This window comes from Cygnus olor, chromosome 11, assembly GCF_009769625.2.
Source record: "Cygnus olor isolate bCygOlo1 chromosome 11, bCygOlo1.pri.v2, whole genome shotgun sequence".
NCBI lineage: Eukaryota > Metazoa > Chordata > Aves > Anseriformes > Anatidae > Cygnus > Cygnus olor.
In genome coordinates this window covers 20,288,906-20,315,329 of record NC_049179.1, presented here as the reverse complement: position 1 = coordinate 20,315,329, position 26,424 = coordinate 20,288,906, and the positions used below count along the sequence as shown (strand labels likewise).

The 26,424-nt window shown below is 39.9% G+C and overlaps 2 protein-coding genes across 11 annotated transcripts in view; one reads left to right on the top strand and one right to left on the bottom strand.

Annotated features, from left to right (window-relative positions):
* Positions 1–18,893, bottom strand: part of IQCH (IQ motif containing H) — an 83,354-nt gene extending 64,461 nt beyond the window's left edge. For 4 of the 8 annotated variants that reach the window (XM_040570423.1, XM_040570425.1, XM_040570430.1 and 1 more), the window contains exons 1-4: positions 6,326–6,382; positions 5,318–5,440; positions 4,867–4,964; positions 4,392–4,506 (exon numbers count right to left, since the gene is read on the bottom strand). In XM_040570423.1, coding sequence (XP_040426357.1) covers positions 4,392–4,506; positions 4,867–4,964; positions 5,318–5,440; positions 6,326–6,382 — 393 coding nt within the window. Of the gene's footprint in view, positions 1–4,391; positions 4,507–4,866; positions 4,965–5,317; positions 5,443–6,325; positions 6,398–7,897; positions 8,009–8,625; positions 8,691–18,833 lie in introns of those variants that run through there. The other 4 variants (XM_040570429.1, XM_040570426.1, XM_040570424.1 and 1 more) reach the window with 4 other exon arrangements.
* Positions 6,524–26,027, top strand: AAGAB (alpha and gamma adaptin binding protein). 3 transcript variants are annotated; one of them, XM_040570439.1, is made up of 11 exons: positions 6,544–6,632; positions 9,117–9,439; positions 12,648–12,838; positions 13,797–13,893; positions 14,604–14,693; positions 16,979–17,062; positions 21,056–21,138; positions 21,818–21,911; positions 22,581–22,685; positions 23,197–23,246; positions 23,362–26,027. In XM_040570439.1, exons 2-11 carry the CDS (start codon positions 9,427–9,429, stop codon positions 23,437–23,439), a joined length of 885 nt encoding a protein of 294 aa, XP_040426373.1. In that variant the 5' UTR covers positions 6,544–6,632; positions 9,117–9,426; the 3' UTR covers positions 23,440–26,027. The 3 variants fall into 3 exon arrangements, with proteins under 3 accessions (XP_040426372.1, XP_040426373.1, XP_040426374.1); XM_040570438.1 differs by lacking the exon at positions 9,117–9,439 and having other exon boundaries at positions 6,524–6,632; XM_040570440.1 differs by lacking the exons at positions 6,544–6,632; positions 9,117–9,439 and adding an exon at positions 10,964–11,192.
* The last annotated feature ends 397 nt before the right edge of the window (positions 26,028–26,424 follow it).

The following is a 26,424-nucleotide window of genomic DNA, read 5'->3' as shown; positions in this document are numbered from 1 at the left end:
TTGAGTTAAAATTTAAGTGGAAAGGACAATCAAGCTTGACTCATTTGATTAACATAGGCCATTTGTTGATTCCATTTACCTTTGCTATAAAACAAATGTTTCGATACATACAAATTAGGAAACACGGACAGAACAAAGAATACAAAAAAAAATCCCAACTCATTATTATGAATATTAATACAACTTATCCTGTTGGAAAGAGTTAATACAGCCACATTTTATAAATATAGCTGTTCATATAATAAGTATTTTGATTATGATGCTATATTATTTATTTATTTATTTATTTTTTCCTGAATGTTGTCTCAGGTAAGTCTCAGATCAGCTTTTTAACGGAGTTTGCATCTCTGCTTTACAAAACTATTTCGTGAACTAGTCAAGAGTATGTAAAGTATGTGCCTAACCATAAACGCGGATTCAGATATACGCAACACCCTTCTAATCTAAAGCACATACTTATTGTATAGAAGCCAGAGGTGGCTTTTTCTATCATAAAAGTATCTTAAGGTGAAAACATTTCAGTTCATCATGCATGTGCTTTAATTTACACCTGGATCTGTATCAATTGTAGTAATTTCTCCCAGTGCTTTCATTGCTAACTAGTCTCTGCGCTCAACAGGGTTTATTTACCACCCAATGCCAAACAGGGAGGAATCCTCAGATGGCAGGAACTAACGGATTGCCAGACAAGTCCACAGAGCTACGGCAATTCAGAGGAGGTAGGGGCCTGCCACTTTATGTGCTTAATTCCCACTGCATGGATAGGGGAATACAAAAACCCCTCTTACCATGTGAGATCCAACTAAACGTATTTATAGATGAGAACTCTCTGCTGAGATTTCCATTGTGTTAACATAAAAAGGAATTTACGAGAATTATGTTTTTTGACAAATAAAATAGTCCATAAAAAGTGTAAGAATCATTAGAGGTATATTTGAACTATTAAGCAATTGTATTACTTTGTGAGAGCACTAAAACTGGTTGAATTTATTTATCTGCACAATATATTCCCTTCTTTTGATAGTAATTACAAGCAGATGTATCAATGAGACGCTCATTTAGATTTGGGTTTGTAAGAACAAAAGTTATTATCCAAGCCAATTACTCTTTTACCCACATGGTTGCACAGAGACAGAAAGTTCAATTTTCACCTCGTCAGTGATTTTGTGTTATTTATTTTATTACTATAGCACACCACTGTACAGAAAGGAAACTGCTTGTGCTATTAAACAAGAATTGGGGGAAAATTGAGTACCTTCTCAATTAAAATAGGAGATGATTCACAATTCAGATTCCCCAGTCAGACTGACAGTGAAATGATCAGTGTTGGAGTGGCAAATTCCACTAAGCGTAACAAGAATTGAAATGCTTAATAATAAAAAAGAATAATAATCTATGGCAAGTGACAATTCTACACTTGCGGGATGGTATCATCGGTCTCTTCCATCTATATCATCCAAGGTCTTACATTTAAGCTGGCCTGAACCTTCTTGATGTAGAACAAAAAAAAAGGTGAGAAGAGCAGGGCAAACAGTGCATTATTACAAATATAATGCTTTACAAGAACGAGAATTATTGTGCTCAACAATTAGCATGGAGTATAGAGGAATATACAAAACAAGTTGACGTGTTCAGTACAGTTAAAGATTTGAATCCTGTTTTATTTCAACACAAAAGTCATGTCAGAGCAGAGGTCATTTTATCGCATAGCTGGCCAACAAATCAGACTCTCTAGGTAATTCTGTTTTGCAGATGCACGTGGTGCACGGTCAAATGGAGTCTAATTCCTTTATGAATGACTTACATTATATTAATCTTTGAAACAATCTGTATTATCAGTAACTAAACCGCTTTTCATGTCTGGCTATTTGTGGTATGTGCAAATTCTAGAGCCCTCTAGAAACAACTTTTTGTTTACATATTTAATTCTATTAAAGATGAGAGAACATTAACTTCTACTGTACATTCACAATGTCAACTTTTACTGATAAAACCAAATTAAGCTGCACAAGCAAAAGCTTGGGTGTTTCCAATTATGCAACTATTTTATTTTATTTGAACTGATTCACCTACTGGTTATGGACAAGCATCTCTTCAGACATTGCTACACGGGGGCTTTACAATTCCTGCACAAGGAAGATGCCTCTTTATGGTTCTTAAGTGTCATTAGAAGAAGGAACCCAATTACAGCACACAGTGAGCAAAAAAAAAGGGGGACAGTGCTTCGCAATTCCTCCTGAGTCAGGTTCAAACAGCCTCATGCTGCTGCTCTTATGGTTCAGAAATACTGTACGTGTGACTAAACAATAATTTTAAGCCTATTCTGACATCTGTGGGCAAACTATTTCCCACATGACAAGTATTCTATGTGAAAATTGCATCTGTGCTCGTTTGACTCCAACCTTATTTTATCCTAACTGCTACAAATACAACTTACGCTCCATTTCTACTCTCACATGGCCTACTACGGATTGCAAAGCACAAAAATATTACTACATGAATTATTCATCGCTCTCAGCACCTCTGTGGGTTGAAAAGTTGATTCCTTCAAGCCTATGTACCTGGAAATACTGTCTGCAAATGGAAAACTATTCAGTTCACAAATATTTCTTCTGAGGGGAATGAAATTTGGAAAAACAGGAAAGTACTCTTAAATACAAACAAAAATTGTTTATAGTTGCAAGTGAGGAAAAGACAGGAAGTGAGGAATTGTAGGTGAGAATTTCTCAGCTGGATTTCACAACTATTTAATAATAAAAGCTTTTTATGTTGGCATGACGGGCATGTAGAACAGCTGGCAAAACAGCACTGTTTGTCATTTTCTTTATAATGGGAAATGAGGGCTAGCTTGTGTGTCACTGGATATGCATTTCTAAGCAGATGCCATGGATATTAGAAATTAAAAGACAAAGAGAAAGTCAAGGCAGGACATAGGATATGTTCCACTGTAAATTAAGCTCATTCATGCACATGAAGAGTTGAAAGACCATCGATATTATAGAATTTACAGAGTAAATGAAACCTGTTTTTTTTTTCCCCAAAACATAAGTCTCCAAAAACATAAGTGAACATAAGTTCATACAGCACAGGGTTAGAGTACTGTCTAGCAAACTGTATCCTGCTTTCAGAACACGATTAAGCACTATCCTTATCCATTCAAAACTGGGAATGCCAGGGTACTCCATTCAACAAATTCCAAAGTTCATATTCTTTGTAAATTATGAATGAAAACATTTCACAACAATAACAGTAACATTTTACACAAAGATATAGAATTTATGTATAAAGATTACTGACTTTTTCAGTACAATCTCACAGAAATTCATTTTCATAGTTCTACTGCATAATGAAATTTGTTCAAGTTAAATAAAAACAGAGATCTCACTATCTTATTCATCATTTCAAAAGTAAGCAATTATTTAATATCGCTTTACAGTGGGACTTCTTTTACAAAGAAAATCAGCAACAGCAGTGTTTGGCTGCTCATTCTGGCTATACAATTTTGTGTAGCTTCTGGTAAGTCTTAGTACAACAGACAGCCTCCTCTTAAAGTTCTCTCTCATCAAAGTTCCCTTGAATTTAAACCATAATAACATAAAATTGTGAAAATGGGTATTTTTAAATATTTTATTCAATTAATTAATTTGTTTTTAAAATATGTTTGAGAAAACCACCTTGAACTCACCAGCTAAAACTCACACCTTAGAATAAATAAATAAATAAACAACAAAAAAAACTTCCAATACAACCATTTTAAGAAGGCTTTAAATGAATTTACAAGGATTTCACTTATGAAAGACATCGAAACATCAGATTTCAAGGAAAAAACCTACACTTATTACAGAGGTGACTGCCCTATATATGAAAGAAAATCTTTCCCACGTCTCTCCGTGTCTTCTACACAAAAACAAACGAGAGAACTAGCTTTAGTCTCAAATTACACAAACATTTATATCTGTGCTCATGCTATTCCAATATACAGTCCCATTTATTTCAAAGTAATTACTCGCAGAGTCACAGTTAAGCCTATGATATTTCCAGAACTGGGACCTTAAAACAGAATAAACATATAGTCTCGGGATTCTTTAACAATGTACTGGTGGGAGAAAAATAAGGAATGGAAGGCTTGTGGATGCACCCATGATACTACTAAGGTCCTTCATAACTTAGACTTTATCCTGACCGTGAAGCAGTGAGAAAGCTCCTGCTTCCCAGCTCTCTCACTCTACTGAGAATTTTTAACATATTCAGTCACCAGATGGTGTATTATGAAAAACTGAATTCATGTGGAGTTAGAACATAAGGTCATGGGATCAACCGGTAACCTACAAGATGACAGCCTACTCGTTTAACGTGGTCTCTGGCAAAACAAGTAATATGTTATTTCAGACCTGTGAACCTGGAGAAATACGTAGTGCTGATTTGCTGCATGCCTGGACAGTCATGGGCTCAACAGGCACTCGTGGTAAAACAAGCTGTTTCTGAGGAGTACCAAAATGAAGCCCCCTGAATTAGAAAGAAAGAAAAAGTGAGGTTGTCAAAACTTACTTTGATTTTACCCATTAAATCCATACCACTTCCATGTGGTTGAATCTAAAATACTTAAAATACTAAAATAAAATATTTTTATTTAAACGTGTTTAGTGAAAAATCACAGGAGTTAACTGAAGATTGCTTTCACTTCTTAGGACTGCATTTACTTTTGTATTGCTTTTTAACTTAAACAAAATAAAACTAAAATAGTAAATGACCAAAATAACCTCATTTGGGCCAATATTTCCATTTGCTTTATAAGATCCTGGTACCATAGTTTTTCTGTCCTGATGCATGCATTTATCTCTGCAATAAAACAGCTGTTTCACTTACCATTTAGTGGGCTGTTTTGAACGTACTTCTTTATTACCAGTAGAAGAAATAGTTAACACTTGTCTGTTTATAGCATTTAAATAATTTTCAGCGTGTTTCTGTCAGAGAAAAAAAATAACATTTAGACTATTATAAAGGCATGAGCGATACTAAATTTATTTAACTCAGTTAACATAACAATCTAGATCTTCCCGTGACTGAAAAGTTGATAGGATTTGTGCTTCTGTTGGACTAAATCAGACTTTGGCTAAAGTTAAGAGGCCTAAAATCAATTAATTCTGGCCATGCAAAAAAAAGGAAGCCATTATTGTAATGCGTAATATTTGGTGAATCCCATCATTTGCTGATCAGAAAAGGAACTTGCAGGATGACAGACATATGTCCCTAAGTGAATTATTGACAGAAATCTCAAAGATTGAAGCGTCTTCTGGATCTGTTCCATTTTACTTACTCTCAGCCCAAGTTCAGCTCTTTCAATTGCTGTTTCCAGATCGCTGATATCCACATCTTTCACATTTCCCTTCAAGCTGATATTTTTCACTTTGTCTTTAAGCTTGTGAAGGTCTTCTTGAACCTAAAAAGCAAGTTATGACAGAAGTCATACCTATAACCCAAATCCGTGGGATTATGTATTTGCGTTTAATCCAAATTTTCACTGATTCTGCTTTGTCAAAAGTATTCCCAAATGCTGCTGCCAATGCAGGGGCTTGTTCGGAGACCTTAGTCTTGTGCCACGTGGATGGTTGATGCCTCTTGGACTCTGTGGATATTTTTAGGTGACTTCCATTTGAGCTGACGAGGTCCTCTGTTTGGACGATTAGTTGAGAAGCATGGAGGAAACACGCAACTCAAAAACAGCGCAATTCTCCGCGATAGGATTTAAGCAGCTGATGGTACAAACAATCTGGTGATTCATAGAATATTTACTAACCATGATAAAATCACTCTTTAAAATACCATTTTGTGATTTTGGTTACATGAACAGCATCACAGAAGTACAAATTGTGGATACTCGAAGAAAACAACGCCGTGGCTCATGTGTACTGAGGACTACAAGGTGACTACAGCAAGACTAGCAACTCAAAGGTACTCCAATGGGATTCCAACCCCCAAACCAAACCCTCACAGCATTTCTCGGGCACACGCTGCCAAATCCAACCCAGGTCCAACCGCCGAGGGCTTCAGTGCCGAGGGGAGCTCAGGACACATCGCCAGCGGAGATGTATCCCAAAGAGACCCCACGGCAGCTCACAGCGAGGCGTTTATCCCTCACTTTGGGTGACATTTGGGTGACGTTTTAGTGACAGACAAAGCCACGCACCACAGGACAGCTTCTAGGGGACAGCTTTATGAGGTACCAACTTCACCCCTCCACCCCCCAGAGCGAGCTGCCGCCTTCCCCCGCCCCCAGCTTTCCCCCCAGGGCCGGGGGCAGCGCCTGGGCCCCTCCCGGACCCACCTGCACCGGACCGGCCTCCGCCCCCTTCCCCGGGCCCGGCCCCGCCGAGCCGGCCATGGCGGCTGCGCCCGCAGCCCTAGCAACGGGACGCGCGAGGCGGGCCGCGCCACCCGCTCACACCGCCAGGGGGTTTGCTGCGAAGGCAAAGCGAGTTCGGCCGCCGCTCGGCGCTTTTCCCCCCCCCCGTCCTGCCGGGGCCGTGTGGTAGCGGCCGGAAGGGGCGCGGCGGGCGCCATGGCGGCGGCGGGGCCCCTGGCGCTGGTGACGAGCTGCGCCCGCGGCTTCGCGGCCCAGGAGCTCGTCAAACGTGAGTGGGCGCCGCGGGGGGGGGCGGCTCCGGCCGCGTCCCCGCACGGCCCTTCCCCGGCCTCCGCGCTGCGAGGAAACGGACTAGGGAGGGAATAGATAAGCTAGCGAGGGAATAAATATGCGAGGGAGGGAGTAAATAAGCCACCGAGGGAACAAACTGGTGTCTAGAGAAGGGCTGCGAGGCTGGTGAAGGGCCTGGGACGCCGGTCTTGTGAGGAGGACTTGTGTCCTTCCTGAGGGAACCGGGGGTGTTTGGTCTGGAGAAGAGGAGGCTCCGGGGAGACCTCATTGCTCTCTGCGACTGCCTGAAAGGAAGCTGTGGGGAGCTGGGGTCGGCCTCTTCTCGCAGGTAACCACTGATAGGACTGAGGGAACGGCCTCAAGTTGCGCCAGGAGAGGTTCAGGTTGGAAATGAGGAGACATTTGTTCTCAGAAAGAGCAGTCAGGCATTGGGATGGGTTGCCCAGGGAGGTGGTGGTGTCACCGTCCCTGGGGGTATTCAAGGAAAGGTTGGGCCTGGTGCTTGGGGACATGGTTGGGTGGGTGACAGTGGTGGTAGGGGGTGGTTGGACCAAGTGATCCTGGAGGGCTTTTCTAACCTTAAAGATTTTATGACACCATCACTGCAGGTGGCAGGAGAAAGGAAGCCCCACAGCCCCAACTGTTCTGGTGCGAGCCAGCCACTGCCTTGAGGCAGTTTTTGTCAGATTCCTGCCTAGAATCATTAAGGTTGGAAAACACCTCCAACTCGTCTGGTCCAGCTGTTCCCCTACCACCATCACCCACTAAACCATGTCCCTAAAACATGGGCTAAACCAGAGCATCTCACAACTGAATAAATGTGTTAGTGTACATCTGCTATTGTGCAAACAAGTAACAGCTTGGCTAGACCGTAAGCGCCGCTGTTAGCCGTTCTGGGCATCCACAGCACAAAAGTGGCCTCATGTTCCTCCAGGACACCCCAGGTGGCCACTAGAAGAAGGGAGGGGAGCAGAGTGACAGCAGCAGCTCAGGACTGCGGGCACACGAACACAAAAGCAGGCCGCGCACAATCCCACGGGTTTCACCTTTCTGATTATAAAGTGACCAGAGAATATCTTGGACCTTCAGGGTTGGAGAAATTCCTAAAGCTCCAGATGGGTCCGAGCGCTTGCTTAGGTTCTCTTTGATGCATTTGACCATTTGTCATCTCTGCATCAGCACAGAAAAAGGGAAAGTTAAAACTACCTCTCTGCAGTTGTCAAAACTGCAGATTGCGCTTACCCCACATCGAGTGACTACATTCATACAGCGGGAAGTGGTTATCTTGAGACCCAGTTCCCCTTTTTCTGGCTTGGAAAAGGGAACATTGGTAAGACCTAATAGTAGAGAAAACTTTGGTGGAATTTTTAGTAATTCTAAAAATCAGGGGCATTCCAGGAAGAAGCGTTTAGGTCTTGGTGGTTTTGCCATTACGACTTGTTAGTGCAGCCTTGCTTTTTAGGGAATTGGCATGAGCTCTTTGATGTGCACACTGAGGTGCATAACTTCAGCAACATGAGCATGCACGCACACACACCTCTTTTTTTCCCCTGCTCTTTCAGTGATATCTTGCTTAGGAGCACAGTAAAGGGGCTTCCACCAGGGACATAAGCACAGTAAGCTATAAAACCTATAAAACATTTAAGAATATGTTGATGGGGATATATGGCTATGGCTGGCTACAGTAGATTGGGTGGGCTAAAAGGTTTTGGTAAGTTGGAACAAAACGCTGGTGCAATTCTCAGTACTTGTGCCTTCACAGCATGAGTGTCACACCAGCTTAAAGGCATTACATGATAGTGGTTTGGCTCAATGCTGAGAACAAGAGTCTTATATTAGCACCTCCGAAGCAATTCAATGTTTGATATGCACTATTTGTGGTTAAATATGCTGCTAAATACTGTATTGCCTGGTAAGGTCCATGTAATAGCTGTGGGTTTGGGGTCTACAACATGAAAAAAAGATCTTACCTGTTGTCACTGCTGTTGCCACTGTGTTCCCGGACTCCCCTGGTACATTCTCTCTGTAGGCAAACCTGGTTTTGTAAGTAGAGAGAAGCTGCTTAGAGGCTTTGCTGCTCGGAGGTATGCAAGAACTGAATTCTGCGGATTGCCAGAAGCTTCTGCACTAATTGCAAGGCTTTTTCCACTGTTTTAATCCTTTTAAGTAGAAAATGGCTTGAGGATGAGATTATTATGGTACATTTGCTAGATACGTTTTTATCCTTTCAAGTTTCTATGGGATACCTTGAATGCTTGATTTCATTGTATACTGTGGCAAAACTAATCTACAGAACACGCAGGATAGGGTTGGCCCTTATCAGATACTTTATGAATTAAAACACCAAATAAGTATTTTTGTTTTTACTAAAAAAAATGCTGGCAGACAAATACTGTTTTACAGAACTGATGTCATCTTCCACTTTTTTTTTTACTGTCTACCTCTCCCTCCTCCCCCACAGCAGAACCCAAGGTGAACACACATTTGAGTTGACTTTACTCCTTGTGTAACTTGCAGGAGTATTTCGCATGGTGTATTCCACCAGGTGGCTCTCAAGGCCCAGAATGCGAGAGCTACTTGGTGTACCTACCAGCTGAGAGGACTGGCATCACTTGGGGCACAGCAGAAAAGCAATTGTATTCTTGCATCTGTTCCATCTAAAGACCACTAGGAAGAGCGATCAACACTTACATCTCTTTAGGAAAGAATATCTGAAAAAAGTTGGAATGGTTCTGAAAAGATATCCCTAGCCCAGTGACCTTAAACACAAAATGGCAGAAGAGTGTAAGTACCAGCTGGACGTTAGAGAACAGGGAACGCAGCAACAAAAGGCACGAGATCTGCATGTGACTCTGTATTCTGCTTCTCTGAGAAGTTGTTCCTGGTCTCTAATGGTCCTTTTAAAGTAATTAATTACTGCTCTACTCTTCCAGAATACACAAGCCTCTAGTACAAAAAGGGGACAGAGAAGTGAATTTTTACAGTTCTACACCGTCCTCTTCCTTGTCTTCTAAACCATTTAATTTACAAAGCCTATATGCAAGCCCATGAAATTAAAAGTCATCAAGTTTAAATCAGTAAAATGAAATGAGCAAACATTTATATAATTAGCTGAAATTCATTTCCAAAAGTATCAGAATTTTTTCGGATTAAAAAATGATGGATACTTGTATGTAAAGAAGGAGCATGGCCAGTCAGTTTCCTGGAAAGCCATGAGGTGGTGGCTGACAGCCTGGAAGTAAGAGCACCTTCTCCTTTGGACAGAAATTCGGAAGTCCATTGATCCATTCGGTACCAGTCACTCCAGCGCTGGACCGAGCCGCAAACCAACCCTGTGCCATTCGCTGCCTCGTTCCCAAATGGTTTGCAGCTTGAGGGCAAAAAGTGGCACGAAGCAGGGTAGTCTGCTGCGTGCTGTGCCGGCACACATCACAGAGGAGGAAGATAAACGTCCATGTCCGGCAAGGTGCTGATCACAGGGAACCTGGAGGGCGCACAAGCAAACACAGCCGCTATGTGCAGGAGGGCACGGCCTGAGCAGGACGCTGGAGCTGGCTTAGGAATGGTTTCTTTGGCCCCCAGCCTGGAATAACTCGCCCTATCTGAGGAAGCCTCCATTACTCCAGAGTGCTTTTAGACAGAAGTGGGGGACGCTGAAATATATCCTAGTGTTCAGCAGTTATTGGTGAGATGGTAAAGTTCCAATAAACGTTATTCCAGTAAAATAAGTATCCAGCATTAGCAGTGGAGGTATTTCAGAGAGGATCTTAAACTCTAAATCATGTTTTTGAATGACACTAAGCAGTATTCTTTTGTGGCGTGAACTTTTCCAAGCGTGTTTTTAGGTCTCTTTAATACTGGTGCATTTGGAGCCTGTTTCCGTGCCTGTCGTCCAAGCCAGCCTCTCTGCTCTATGGAAAGGCGAGCTAATTAAGTCAGCCCCGCAGGCCTGCCTGCTGTTGTGGTCACCGGGTGACTCAGATGGTTTTCCGAGCTCTTTGGATGGCAAACCACTGACACTTTCAATGGCTGGGAAGCTTAAAATTAAAAATGAGTAACTTGCTGGAGATAAGTTGGACAGGTCACCTCCTTTTGCCATGTTAATTGTCTGGAAGCTTATTCCATATCCAAATAAAGCTAAATGGAGTTTATCGATGACTGTTCTCTCAAATTAAACTATTCTGGCTGAGTTTATTTTTTTTTCCTCCATTCAAATACAGACTGTTGGGAAGAAATTCTTGGGATTCCAAGGCAGCAAATACCATCCGTAGTCCTGGTGAAATGTACCCGTGACAGCTCAGTTGGAGTTGCGGCGTATATTATTTTGTAGTCTTTCCTTGGTTGCCCCAAAGCCCCAGACCAGTGGGTCGAAGCGCCTTTTGGGGGAGAGGAGAGCACCGTTCCCAAGCAGCCCCAACTGCGGTTGCTTCCTGCCGCGAGCAATCAGGCTGTGGTGCGGTGATTTGGTACAACCCCACGTGCTGTCCCAGACACAGCGAGTTCGAATCCTTTCAGAACGTTCCCGCAGCGCTTTGAGGTCAGCGCACAGCATCCATTTGTACTGGGAGAGAAATTTCACAGGGGGTTGGCAGAATCTTTGGGCAAATGACAGGTAATCAGAGGCACAATGGGATGAAAGGCTGCTTCAAATACACAAGCAGTAGCATGTGATAGGAAATGGGACGTGTCCTCATTCTTCTAGCAGCACTTTGAGACCTAAATTTGTCCATGAACTCCTTTGTAAGAAAAAGTTCATATACAAAGTAGACATGAAAGTTTTTTTTATCAGCTTATGAAAGTCTTTTGGAATTTTTCCCTTTTGTACTCTTGCTACAGTGGGTAGCTTGAACAGATTTCCTTTCCTCATGCTGTTTACCTCCCTTCGCCCAAGTCTGCTGATTTTCCAAGTTTCAATCATTCCTGTGGCCACAGAGCATCAGAACCATGGTTGTACCCGAGCTATCAAACAGAAGGAGGAACGGCTAGAAGTGACAACTGAAATGCTCCATTTTGCAGTTGAAATAGCAAATAGACAAGAAACAACAAGTCTTTCAAGATTATCAGAACATCTTTCCCAAATCAGTAGTCTTGTCTGTATTTACATGAACATAAGTTCGGAAGCTTATGCTGTAGGAGTGTAGAGTTCAGAGTCGAGGTTTGTGTGGGATTACTTCAGTGGTGATGTCCCCAGCCAGCTAAGGAATTGTCTCAATTCTTTTGAGATAAAAACCTTGAAATCTTTGAAAACCCACTTTTAAAAAAACTCTTCCGATGCCCAGATGACTCAGTCAATTTAATATATGATTTACTTGCATTATAAAATGCCCACGAGTTAGTTCACCTTGGACAAGATACCCTGTCCCTTCCAGCAAGGTGTGGATGGGATGCTCCCCTTCTGGCTATAATTCAGCTCCACCAGGTGGCTGTCACACCATGAGTGTTCTGCAGAGGTTGCTACCAGCACACCAAGGGCAGCATTTAGCATTGCGTTATCAAAGCCACTGCCTTGGATTTTAATTGTTGAACTCCTACGTGGAATGTAATGGGAATTACAGCTGAATTCCAGTCACTTGGTTTATTTTCTCATTAGTTACCTTGAGATTTTGGTCACAGTTAAACAGTTCTTTACATCTGAATGAACGTGCAAGGTTTGTTTCTGCTGAAATGAAGCCTTTTATTCTCCCCATACATCCTGTTTACAGGTCGTGAGTTTGAGGCTAACACTTTAAAAGGCATTTCCAGGGGAAAAAAAAGGCTTACTCTCAAGACCTTCTGTACTGTATTTTATTTTTGAAAGTTAGAATTCATCTAAGGGTACTAAACAGTAGGATCAAGTAAGGAATGGATTTTTAATTTTTGTACATCTTAAATACATATTCATTTTATTATAGCAAATAAATATGGCTCTGTACCAGCCTTGTGCCAAGCTTTGCTAGTTGAATTATTTTCTTGATGCTGGTTTTTATAATTTCTCTCATTTTCTTTTATACAGGTATCACAGGAAAAGACGACCTTACTGTGGGTGCTACTACAAGTGGAGGAGTGAATTTTTACCCCTGGACAATAGATAATAAATATTACTCTGCAGATATTCACCTCTGTGTAGTACCAAGCACATTTCATGTTACTGGAGAAATTGCTGAATCTGTGCAAGCATTTGTGGTGTACTTTGACAGCTCAATAGTAAGACTCTTCTGCTTCATTACGTTGCTTTATCTGTATGGTATAGCTGCCTTATGGTGATAACCACAATCTATAGTATCTTCATCCTGTGACCTCCATTTCTTTTAGGTTGTTCTATTAATTATCAGTACATCAAAGGTAAATTATGCCTTGTAACAACAGCAAATATTTCCTTCCCTTTTGCTGTTACATCCTGGCTGGAAGAGAGATTTCTTCAGGATGTAAATATGCCACTAAGGTAAATCCTTTTCCAACCCACCACCTCTAGCTTTACTCATAGCTGATGCTAGTTCAGAAAGGCTGCTTGAGAATAGCCAAGGACAAGGAAGCTAAATGTAAGGCTCAGTGCTGTCATTTTACTTGAAGTTGTTTCTACAAAGCTGGTAGCAATGAAACTAGTGCTTTAGCAAAAGCCAGAAAGATTGAGACAAGCTGTTCTACATAGGAACTGTTCTACAAGGAACTTAGGAGTATGCTACAAGGAGCTGTTTTCCACTACAGGTGGGAAAGGATGCATACCACACATTCTGCAGATACCTTTAGCCAGACATCTCAGTACTGTCTCAGAATAAAACAGAGCAATGAGTATTGTTCATCAGTTACCACAACATCCACTTCAGTGTGGAAGATGGAATAGCTGAACATCAAACCTGAGATCTGCTTAAAACTAAATACTAGTGATCAACATTAAGTGAAAGACTTTCCTAATCTAAATTAGGGTTGCATAATTCGCATTAAATATGAAAGGGAGGTCCAAGGTAAATCAAGAATCAAGAAGGCTGCTGTATATAAATCAACTTCTGTAGTTGAAACACAAGCATCTTAAACATACCTAATGTGCAGTCTGGCATATTTCCTTATCTCATTGCTATTTTTCTAGTACTATTAATGATTAAAACTGGTGTAAAACTTGTAAAGTATTTGAGGATGTATTCCAAAGATCTTTTCTTTCCTTTAGAAATCTGGACTTGATAGTGTCTCTGAATGGCTTCCTCTGACAGAAGAGTGGCTACCAGAAGTCATGATCCTGGTCTGTGATAGGGTATCTGAAAATGGTATGATACCTGTAGAAATCCAAAACTGACTTGAAGATTTCTTAAAATTCCTGGGTGAAAATGGGCTTTGTATTTAAGAGCCAGGGTGTTCTCATGACCAAGAACAGAAGTATTAAACTAGTAGTAGTTAAAACTGAATCAGAACTTTACAAGCTTGCTTAAAATGAACTTTGCATATCCCATTCCTAGTATGCTAATGTGCACTGCAAGGTAACTAACAGGGCAGGCATGTTACTGATGTTCATAATCCTTTCTAGTGAAGAAAAAGGATGACTGAGTTGCTTTAACTCTAGTGGAAATTATATTAATTTTTTTTTAATCATTTGGGCATTAAATACACATGGCTGCTTTGGTTCTGTATTAGCGTATCTGTACCTTACAGTTTGCTGTTGTATAAGGTAACACATTTCAGGTTCAAATCCAGAGTAGTGGAAACCTTCATTCACTGTGGCACTTCACTTACATTCCCCCATGAGCCATTTGATTTTATAGTATTTAAAAATAATTCAAAGAAGTTTAATTCTGGGGGCTTTTGGAATTAAATTTAAAGCAATTGGAAGACCCAAACCAGCTACTACTTTTTTTCCCCCGCCCATACAATCCAGAACAAGCAAACAACTTTGAGAGACTAAAACATAGCTAGAAATTCAGCTGTTGGTATTAGTCTCAAATGTGTATGTTTAGAAAGCATTTTTGTTTCCCCACATTAGGTGTTAACAGACAGAAAGCTCAGGAATGGTGCATCAAGCATGGCTTTGAACTGGTGGAACTTAGCCCCGAGGAACTGCCAGATGAAGATGGTAGGTACTTGTTTTAATTTTTAGAATTAAAAAGACACCAAAATAACCTCTAAACAATTGCAAGGGGCATGATTATTTCTGTGCTACATGATTACAGCATGGAATGCTCCCAGTTGGTAAGGCTTAGTCTCAGCTATATGCAGTCAGGAAGTAGAGGAAGAATTTCCTCCAAGACATCACATTGGTCTCCCAAGTACAACTACTGGTTTCTGTAGTACCTACATAGAACTAATATCAGCTCCTTTTATGGCACTAATCCTAGGACTATTGATACATAAAAAGCTTTTATATTCCATTTTGAAATCAGTCTCAAAACAAGCAGCAGATAGATGCATAAGGGAAGGAAAATTCTTAGTCTTTTTGAAGATTTAAAACCATTGTATATACAAAGAGAAGATAGAGATTATTCAGTGACATGATAGGCTGAAAAGGGGAGATTATTAAAAAACATTTTAGAAGTGCATGCACTGTTACACAGGAAATAAACCAGTTTCAAAATAACTTGCCTAGCCATACAGTTACAACTTGAGAAAACCCGTAAAGCAAAGTCAGTACTGTGATGTTCCACTCTTGAAAAGTGACTCCACACTTCCTGACAGCCTTATCAGAATTAGCCTTATCTCATCTCAATGATTAAGAAAGTGTCTAAATTTTACCACTACAGAACCAAAAATAAGATAACCAACTCCATTTCCAGTCTTGAGTGGAATAATTCACTAACATTTGCTCCATTTCAAGCTTACCAAGTACATAGCTGTCACTAAAAATATGTTAGTCTAAAGGCCTTCTAAAACTCAAGCTCCCCTCTCCTGCAAAGAGATAGATAAATTATAACTTTATCCCAAGTAGGTAAGAACTCCTGCCCCTATGTCTTTTAAGATGCATTTCAGTTTAACACTTTTTAATTTGGGGTGGGAGGGATGTTTATAAATCTGATTCATAGAAAACAGGAAGATCAGAAATTGATACCCATTAAAGTTTTCTTCTGACGTGCTTTTAAAGGAAACATTAGTAACATTAAGTTATTTTTCTACTGAATAAGTGTTGTAAAGAACAAGCTATGCACCATTTAAATAACAATCACTTTAAATAATAAGTAATGGGAATAATAACTCAGGGTATTAATCTTCGGAATATTAAGGTATACATTCTCTACTGCACTTTTTAACATGCTGCTTGATTCACTGTGACTCATGCATGAGAGGAAATGCATTGCACTCAGTAACATATTTACCTTGTATGCATTCTATATGAATTACAGAAGATAAAATAGATTCACTAAACATATTGAGCCAATACCTGTCTAAAAGTTATGACATTCTTGGTATCTCATCCCAAATGAACTGGAGCTCTTACTACTAACTACACTATCAGTCAGTTGTTTTGTGTACTGAGAACAAGAGCTGAGACTCTAGATAATGACCAATACAAAACTAAACAACATTATCATGGAGGGCAGAGTATTTGATCTAAGGGGTCACAGACAGCTTTAAATTCATTATTAAAGGCAGTTTCAATTATTACACCTGTCCCTGAGTCATCCTAGAAGAGCTGATTTTTAAGCAATCACATTTTCCTATCCAAAGGGTTTTTCTTCCCTGTTGCTTTGTGAGACCTACACAAACATGGGAAGCTGACTAAGCCGAGGAAATGGGAAAACTGACTTTATATGAAGTGGTGTCAGATCTATTCAGTAAGTAGGCTGAAGTCCAAACAATGCTTTCCCTAATCTTTGAAGTTACTGTAATTTACAGGATTACTGCAACCCTTAGTTAGATGTTGTGAAAATAGCTTTTGTACGATAGTTTTCATTTAACAAGCATTGCACCCTTTTCAATGGTTGTCTGAAGTTCTTTACCTTCTAAAGGAATTCTAGAATCTATTTATACTATACAGCATTCTGAAAGATCTTGGGGGGTAAAAGAGGTCTTGCTTTTAACACTGACTTCAAAATGGTTTATAGCTTCCAGGTAATTTTAAAAAGTAATTTATTAATGTAGGTCCAGTGCTAAATATTTCAAAGCTCCACTCAAAATGTGGATTTCTCTGTAAAAGGTAGAGAGCTCACAGTTCATAACACCCACAAGTCTAGACCAAGAGGTGTGGCATTAATCTAGATTTCTTTGGCCTTTCATGAAGCAAAGGCAAGAAATCTCTCTTTGCTAACCAAAGTCCTTTATCCATTGGTGTAAGATAGGACAGGTATTCAGTCACACATCATATTACTTTGAAGTATGTACTGGGGTTTGGTCTAATTATGAGGAATGAAACATCTTTTTGTTTAGATGACTTTCCGGAGTCCACAGGAGTCAAACGAATTGTGCAAGCCTTGAATGCCAATGTGTGGTCGAACGTAGTCATGAAGACTGGTATGTAATACAGATTCCCACTGTGTGAATTCTACAGTGCTATTGCCAATGCATCAGTATGCAGACAGCTACAGTACTCCAACCTTTCACATGGAAATAGGCTTTCCAGGTATCACTTGCTGTCCCTTGTTAAACAGAGGCATAGAGGGACAATGGGTGAGATTTAATCCCATTTCAATATTTGTTCCTGTTTCCTCTATACTTTAACTTGCTCTCAAATGTCTGTTGAAGGTTTTAATACATTAAGTGCACTGCAAGAAGGACTGAGTTCCCAACAGAAATCCCACTTAAGTAAATGGAAACTGCAGAACTTTTTGGAAATAGCACAAAAAACAGACAACCCAGTTTCCTGCAGGTAATTGATTATCAGGTGGAGATACAGTTTTGGAAAAATCACTTCAGGATTAGACAGTAGAAGAGGAAATGTGTGGCTAGCCCAGATTTACTACTAGTGTAAATACTTCTGTGTTCTTGAAAGCCTTTATTAACTTTTCTAATTACACAAGTTGTTGCAGGAAATGTAGGAAGATGAATTTTGTGTGGTGTTTGGCCTTATATTTCTTGTTTTAGTGTCATCCCACTATAAACCTTCTAATGTCTGCCTGCTCCCTGATGTACAATTTTCCACTGTTGTGGCTTCTTCCTTCCTACATCTTTTTACTGTGTAATGATTTCAAGTGCTGAGAAGTTTTTGTTCTTGTAACTGCAAGATGGTTATTGGGGATTCAGTGTAACTAGGATGAGAACTCCTGAACTTTTTTTAAGGTTGCCTTTTCAGTATTTCTCACCCCACATCAGAACAAGGCTAAGATTGGTTCCAACTTACCGTAACCATTGTAGAGAAACAGGTAGCTATTTGAGATGGCATGAAGTTAATCTTACTAGTACAAAAACGGTGTTCTTAACATTTGACAGATGTCACATTACAGAAGAACAGAACTTAGTCACATATTCAGTTCTTTATGGGGGGAAATTCCTATGCATCATTAGCATATTATGTAAAGGTCAAACTCCTTAAAAATCCAGATTATTTTTTTTTTTTTTATCTCCACAGTACAGAAACCACAGTGTTGATATATGTTACTACAAACCCCTCAGGAGGTGAACTATATTTGGACATAGTTGCAACTTGACTGTGCTTTCAAAGGGAAGTGGTTGAGCTCATTTTACCTAAAATAGAACTTTCTACAACCTGTAGCATATCTTTTGTTTTCAGCTTCCTCCTGATCCTGGAAACTAGCCACCGTGTAAATAAAACCTTAGCTTTTCTGCTGAGTTACCTATAACTGCTGACCATTTAGAAGTCATACAGTCACACTTCATGTGAAAGTTTTTTCATACAGAATATACGATGTTTGAGTAGCAGGAAAGGTTTATAGCACTGTTAAGTGTAGCCATCCAAAAAGCCAATATTACAGCATTACCTTACTTCAGGTAGTTGTTTGTATGAGAATTTAAATTAATGGATGGAATAGGAATGATTTTTTTAAGCTATGAGCATCAAAACCATGTTGTTTTAAAATGTGTTATCCTGAACCCAAGCGCAATTCTTCTGAAGTTGTCAAGTACTGTGCAATTATTAAGAAAAACTTGACTTTTTGATTTTTTTCTCTAACCATTAAACTTATTCATTCTTATACTGATCCATAAGGATAAGCATTAAATATAACATAATTGAATTGTAAACAATTTTACATCATGTAATACTACATAATTTGTGTGTAAATAAAGCAGTTATTGTCTCTACTAAAAGGAAAATAAGCAGCCTTACCTGAGAAGACTTAGAGAGCAATCCCCTTTCTGGTTGGTATAAAGTTTTTTGTTCTTCAGGTCCTGGAGCCCTCTTCAGTCTGAGGATCAGGTGACTTACTTTCTTCCCTTTGTGCAGAAGAACATCAACACTTCTTCAGTTAATAAACTTCTCACCCCCAAAAGCTTGTAATACTGCTGTTGTTCTTAGCTGACCCAACAGGAGCAAACCTTGTTGACTTAGATGGCAGTAAGAAAAACAAATTGCTGCCCTCTGAAAGAGGTTGGCTGCCTGCTTTCCTGCTTAAATATGTGCTTCAGTGATCGCAGCTGAAGCTGGTCACCTAGGGTGGAGCCGCTCATTAGCCTGGCTCCTTTTACAAACAATTAGCCCAATTTATTGGTAATATTTAAACTTAATTGTTTAAACAAATTTTGAATTCCCACTTTTTAGTTCCATTTTTTGTATGAGTGTCACGTCAGCTGCAGACAGACCATGGAAGAGTAGATAAAGACAGTAGAGAACGTTTTGCTATGAAACAAGCATATGTGAATTACTAAGCCATGCTCAGAGCAGCGACTGATGGCACCTGTGAAACCCTATAGACTGCATCACAATGAGCCATCGGCTATTACAATAATTTGAATGAGATAATTTTTGGCTTTGATTCTGTAAGAACACTGTGTAAGACATCACCCACTTCCTGAATTGCACCCAGAAGTTGAAATAACTTTTACATCCAATAAAAAGAGTTTATAGGAAGGTTTTTTTCAAGGGTGTGACTGGAAGCAAGTGTTGTGTCTGCCACCTCCCTAACCACGGATCGAGAAACAAATAGCTGCTTTTCAGCGATCCTAGCTGTAGATTCTAGTACTTTCTAATTAGGACAACATTTTCTAGTTACACAGCCTGAGGTTATGTGTATGTGGTGGTGGGGATGGAGACACTGCCATTTTTCTGTACAGAATGAACTCAAATCACAGATAGGAAAGAGGTACATGATTAGGTCACTTAATCCACCCCTCTGCCAACGTGGGAATGTTTTCTCTCAAGTACATTCTGGACTGCAATGTCCAATCTGGCTTCAGATGACTCAGAAATTGGCTAAACATTGATCTTTACTTTTTCCCTAAAGACAACGCTTTGCTCAGCTTGCTGAAACTTCGGGAAGCTACTTTGTTTTGGGTTGCAGGTCCCAATCTTTATCACTCAGTTGCCTGTTAATATCTCTGGCAGACTTAAGGGCTTTCTTATTTCTTGCAACTGAACATTTTTAAGGCGATCCATTGGGCTAGACTGATTCACTTCTTCCCAAACCTTTGGCAAGTGATCTGTAAAAGCAGAAAAACTGTATAGAACAGAGCCAATTGAAACAAGTACCCGCCGGGGGGGGCATTAGGGGGACAAGAGGACTGGCACAGGACTCACATTAGCCTAAGAACACAGTGGAGATTATTAAACAGGAAATGAAGTCTTAGTAATTCTCCAGCTGAGACATGTTTACATGTTTTCTAGATAGCTGATGGTTTTAGTTACACATTCGACTCTGCAAAATTTTGTATAAATGGCAAGTAAATTTGGACCGTGTATAAAAATTACATCATCTCAACATTTGAATCTAGAGCTTAGTCATTATTGTAATATTAAAGTAGACCACATTTCTTTAAAGAAAGTAATAATAATCTTTCTTCTGGCGTAAGTTGTTGTTTCCTAGCTATTCGTAGTATAATAACGTTATTTCTTTTTTAGTTGACTAAAATACTCATATTTTAAGAAAACTCTCCTGAGTCTCCTATGTAACTACAAATATTTACTATTCAAGGCAGAGCCAGCAGAAAACATGGCTTAGCAAAAATCCCAATACCGCCTATTGCACGTACATTTTTGTTTATAAACAAAGTTTTAAAAATACAGTTAGCTTAATGTAAAAATACTGTGCCGTATCTATCAGATGAAAAAGATGATTGTTTTGTTTCAGGTTTCAATTTACTTTTTTTTGAAGTTGGGTTATAAAATACCATTGAAAAAAACAGTAGGTTGGCGACCGTGGAAAGCCCAAATGAACTCCATGAATTCTGTATTAGATATTTTAAAATTGCCTATACAGTTTTATAGGGTATTTTGTGGGTGTGGGAGTATGGGGATGTGTCTTTCCTAAAATAATCTCTACCCGCCCCGGTCAGTTGCAGCTCTTTGCAATAATACTGCATCTTCTGTCAAACTAACAGCTCTTTTGTTTCTAGACAGGACCCAGGGCTTTGGCCTTCTCAGTACATTAGCAGGGGCGAACTGTAGCATTGGATCAGAGGAGAACCAAGATACAGAAGTAAACAGTAATTCCTATTTCTTGTTCTTTGCTCTTTCCTGTTGTCGCACTGGGTGTAGTGGTGGCGGCTTTCATTTTTTTCCTCCTTTCTCAAGGGATACTGCACAGCCTATCAGAATTTATTTTAAAGGAGGTTTCTGAAGTCTGAAAAACTGTCTGCATTTTTTTTAAAGCCCTCCTGAGAAAGTTGTCCCTGGTAGCTGTCACCTCGTGGCTGTGAGCTCGCTGTCTTTCAGAACATTGCTTCAGAACTCATTATTTTACCTGCAATGTCTGGTTGTGCGCTCAGTATGGAAACCTGCTGGGTGTGGGTTGCACACACAGTTTGGCATTGTGTGTATTTTACCCCAGACAGCCCACTGGAGCCAAGGAAAGATTACAAAAGCTCCATTCAAGATGCTGTTTCTCATTAATATCCAAGAGCAGTATTTTGTGCAAAACAAAAACTGTCACTTGAACGTTTTGTTTAAAAAAGTAAGCAAACCTATCATAGAAAAGCTTTTTGTAGTGGCTATGTACAGTGTTACAAAAGTGTGGCTTTTCATGATACACAGGGTACAGTAGGTAGCAGTTTATGATAAAGAGTAAGATTTTGAAGTTAAAAAAGGAAGCACTTGGTTTGCTGATGATGCTTTTTAGGGTGCAGTAGTTCCTGTAATATCTATTTGTTTCCCGACAGCCCAATCCCTCAGCAGCAGACAGAGAAGAATCCCATTTAGACAACAGAGAAGATGCAGCAAGCACAAACAACTTACAGATTGACAACCACGTAGGTAAGCTCTTTTTGTGCTTGGCAGATGTGTTGGAGCCGGCAACCCTGGCTGGAATGCTCCCAGAAAGCTCCTGGCTTGCTCTCAATGAAAAATATGGCAAAAATGCCAGAGCCAGTAGAGGCTGTTTAGCATTAAGGTGTTCTCCGTGAGAAGATGGGCCCAGCTTTAGAAAGGATAGGGCCCCTGCAGCTAAGGTCTGCCAGCAGTACCGCTGATGGGAAACATTCAGATCTGAATTTGTGAAATTTCCCAATGAGGGTATTCTTTCTATTCAGAAACATCTTTATAAGAATAAATCTTTAAGCTTTATGGTTGAGAGAAAAATAATTACAATTTGACATCGTACAGCCTCATTCAGCAGGAAGCACACTCTACATGGGTCCATCCTAAATGGATCATTTTATATTAAGCAAGAAACCTTAAATACTGGCTGAACTCAAAAATGTTACTGCAATATAACATACCCAAACCACTGCAGTGGTGCCATAAGTTGTCTTTCTGAACAATCAGTAAATTAAGTGTTTCTTTCCCTCTGGGGGAAGAGAGGGGGTACGAATGGGATATGTGATTGTTATAATATTGTTTTTATCAGATTGCCACTAAGGCTTTTATGCCTACTGACAGAACAGAATAATTTACCTAGAACAAACCTATGTGCATTTATTTTAGATCCCATGTTAGATATGGACATTCAAGAGCTAGCCAACCTAACCACGAGAGAAGGTGACCTGGAGAACTTTGAAAGGCTATTTTCAAAGTTGAAAGAAATGAAAGGTATGTATTGGGGAGAGAGGTACTAGCTTGCCTGTTCTAATCAATCAAAGGCATGAAAGCCAGTGTGTGAAGTGGGGAGGTGGTACAAATCCTTATTCTGCTGCCTGAGGTATTATACAAGTAGCTGATCCTTTCATTAATTTGTTCATCATCTTAATAATGCTTTTGGAAGTCGATATTGCTCAGTTGACTGCTATCACACAGTTCTAGTCCACCATGAATGAACATTACAGTTTTCCATTCAAGAACCTGTAGTAGAACTTTCTTTTTAGCTCTACAACTGCGTGCCAATCTTGCAGTTTAAAGGTACAAACATTTGAGATGAAATCCAGTGTGCTCAGAAGTATTGGCTTCCTGGTGTTTGCAAGTTGCAATAGCACTTACTAAATATGCTTCCTTTTTTATAATCCTAAAGACGTTTCTTTGTAGTCCCCTAAAAATAACTGCAATAGGCGTTTCTCTGCCTGCCTGCTCCTGAGTGTGACAACCCAAGTCGTGTTCTTTTCCACAGAAAAAGCTGCAACGTTGCCTCATGAACAAAGAAAACTACATGCGGAAAAGGTGAGATTTTGAAATTCACATTGAAATTATTAAAAATGGAGTTTTCCTTTCTGAGCTCTAAACTGCTAAACCTTCAGTCACGTGAGGGGAATTTTTCCCATTTTTTCATTGTTAGGTGGCCAAAGCATTCTGGATGGCGATTGGAGGAGACAGAGATGAAATTGAAGGTCTCTCCTCAGACGAAGAAAACTAAGTTCTTCTGTAGCCGTAGGCGACAGAGCGATCCTAAAAGAGTGATCTTTTCCTGCAACGAGTGTTTATTGCAAATAGCCCCATTTAGCTTTAATTGCTCTCTTTGGTTAAAGGATTCTCCATAATCATTGTATTAAGTAACACATTCCACAACACCTAATGGTTTAGAGTGGTTTTGTCTGAGCGTTCATTCTCTCTCTGAGAGTTTTAGAAGACAGGGATGGAATTAGAGGAAATAATAAGTTAGTTTACATTTTTCAAATTAACATTTTTATTGTTTCCTCTTTTGAGTTTAAATAAACAAATTTACAACCAGTTATCTTTCTACATATGGCTAGTGGTTGTTAAATGAGTACTTCATTCTAAATTCTACATTTTAGATGTAGGCCTGTTGGATGTTTTTATGTAGCTTTATAGCTGACTTACTAGTTAAAACAAACCAGATTTATATGAGCCATGAAGAGAAAGTTGGTGAATTGTGCCCTATTGTGAGCTGCTATGCCAAGTCTGCGAGGTTGAGCCTGCTGAGTGCCAAAGCTATTAGAAATGGCCCATAGGCTTTGAATTCTATTTGCGTTTGTAAGTATGTGGTCCTTCCGTGAAAACTCAGGTGTCGTGCCACACTCCCTGGGTTTCCACTAGAAACTAAATTTGAGATTAAATGCAAGACAGATTTTTGCTGTTGTTCCAGGGGTGAAGTTCCCTGCCCAAACCTTCTGCAATGCTTGGCCTCCAAGGCCTAGGAGAATGCGCAGACCTCCTGCTGGTGAATTCTAGCCTAAATATCTAAGGAGAGAAGCTGTGATTTCAAACACCCCACACTGGCACCTGGTGCATTTATTACAGACTTGTGCACCTGTATATTAATTAGAAGGTGCCAGAGTGCAAGTCTCAAATTGCTGCTTCATGTTATCAAGGATTAGAAAAATTCCTTCATCCTCAGAATCAGTAAGATTGCCATCTCCTACACGGCCACATAGTCAGACTTACTGGAGAATGTAAACAAATGTGGCTCTAGGACAACAAGAAGGAAGGCAAAGGTCGGTGAGGAAGAGAGAAGAGAAAAGGCAGGTGCCACATCTCCTTTTCTACTACCGTCAACTGTCAGACACAGTCAGCAGATCAATGGAAAGAGGCAGCCAGCAGATTCCCTGCTGAAGGATCAGACCTTCTCTAGTGCTTGTCAGATGTACCACGTGAAATGGCATGTATTTTCCCCAAAGAACATTTCCTTATCAATCGGAAAACAGGCAGTGTTAAGCAATTTTATTTTGAAAATTTGAAATGAACTTCTCTAGAGTCTGTTTTTTCATTTTAGTAAATGTAGTGAGTCTTGAACCAGTGGCTTTCCGTAAATTATTTGACAGCTTTAAATTCTGAAAGCACTTTCACAGTGGTTCTTGACATTCGTTGCCTGTTCTTTTAAGATTAAGCAAAGCTAAAATAATAGGCTCCTTGGAATGCTGTAAATCATGTCCTGGGTAAAATCTGAAGTGTTTTCAACTCTTAAGGAATAGAAACAATGCCTTCTTAGTAGCCTGAAAAGCTATATAAAGACTGAGCCACAGTAAAACACATAGTTTTAAGAAGAAATGTTCCTTTTACAGGGACACACATAGACATTCAAGGAACCACACCTACCAGCGCCACCTCTTCCCATCTGCCAGGCCTTGCCATGACTTTGCCATCTCCTCCCATTCGCTCCTGGTTTGTTTGTTTGTTTTTTCCCCAACACAGAGAGCTGTAATAAAGAACTGAAGGTGGCTCCTTCCAAGTAGGGAACAGTTTTCTGTTTGCTTCTTGGTAGCTGAAGATTTTTTTTTCCTTTCTAAATAGTTGTTGTGCAATACAGATAAGTGGCAAAAGTGCAGAGTAAATTAATTGAACACAGTGAAGAACATAATACACTTGAATACTTCATAAAAGCAATTTTTATATGTGATATACCTGTGATAGTTTATTTAAATTGAATAAAATGATAAAAACTAAAATTTAAGTTCTTTCCTGCCTATTTACAAGGTGCAAGCAGATGAATTCCCATAAACGATGCCTTATTCCAGGGTCAGAATTACCAGTCTGGGCACAGTCAGCCTGCTACAAATAAGAGCGATCGTAATGAGAACAAGTATTTGAAGGCACAGAGCATGTGTTGACAGCACAAGCAAGCTTGATTTAATCAGAAGTACTCTGGTATAGTAGGAGGTAGGTCTGATAGCCACCATTCCCTAGGGGAGGCCTGCCTGTTGCTTCTATCTAAGATTGGTGAAACATTTGTACAGATAATATTTTAATGCAGATCTTACTAACATACTACGAACTCTTCGAAATGTTGTAAATGTCTGTCTCGTTAGTAGATGCTTTCTGTGCTTTAAGAAAGCACTATTTATTCATCAAGGTAGGAGGTGTGGCTGAGAGGTACCGGGAACTAGTTTTAATGATCCATGAAGATTATTGTATTGTATTTTTAAAGTTTACTTTGCTGGTGACTTAGGTTTTTCTTTCTGGAGAAGCTTTGCTTCTGGCTACAGAAGTTCTTTACAAAATAGGTGTTACAGAAATGAATAAAAGGGGCATTAGTAGAAATGCAAACCTGGAAGTTGTTGCGTCTTAGTTTCTCTTTTTCTCTTTCGCAGCACTGTGTAGCAATAGCAGAAGAATTCCTGTCTTGGTTTTACATCCCTGTAACAGTTTTGAAGCTAACTGTCCCAGGTGTTGGTACTCCACTGCTGAGCAAGGCTCTGCAACAGCTCTGTGGTCCTGCCACGTGCCACAGTTGAGGTAATGCACTGTGGCTAGATGTAGCAGCTTGTCCTGGGTAAAGATGGTCACAAGAGCATCTAGATATACAGTACATTATTTTTAGGACATGATTCTGGAGGAGAACACAACGATGCTTCAGTGAAAATGGGAAGGATGACTTTCTGTCTGTGGCCTTTGTAAGAAAGCTCAGAGGAAAGTGATCGCATTTGTTAGCAAAGAGCACTTT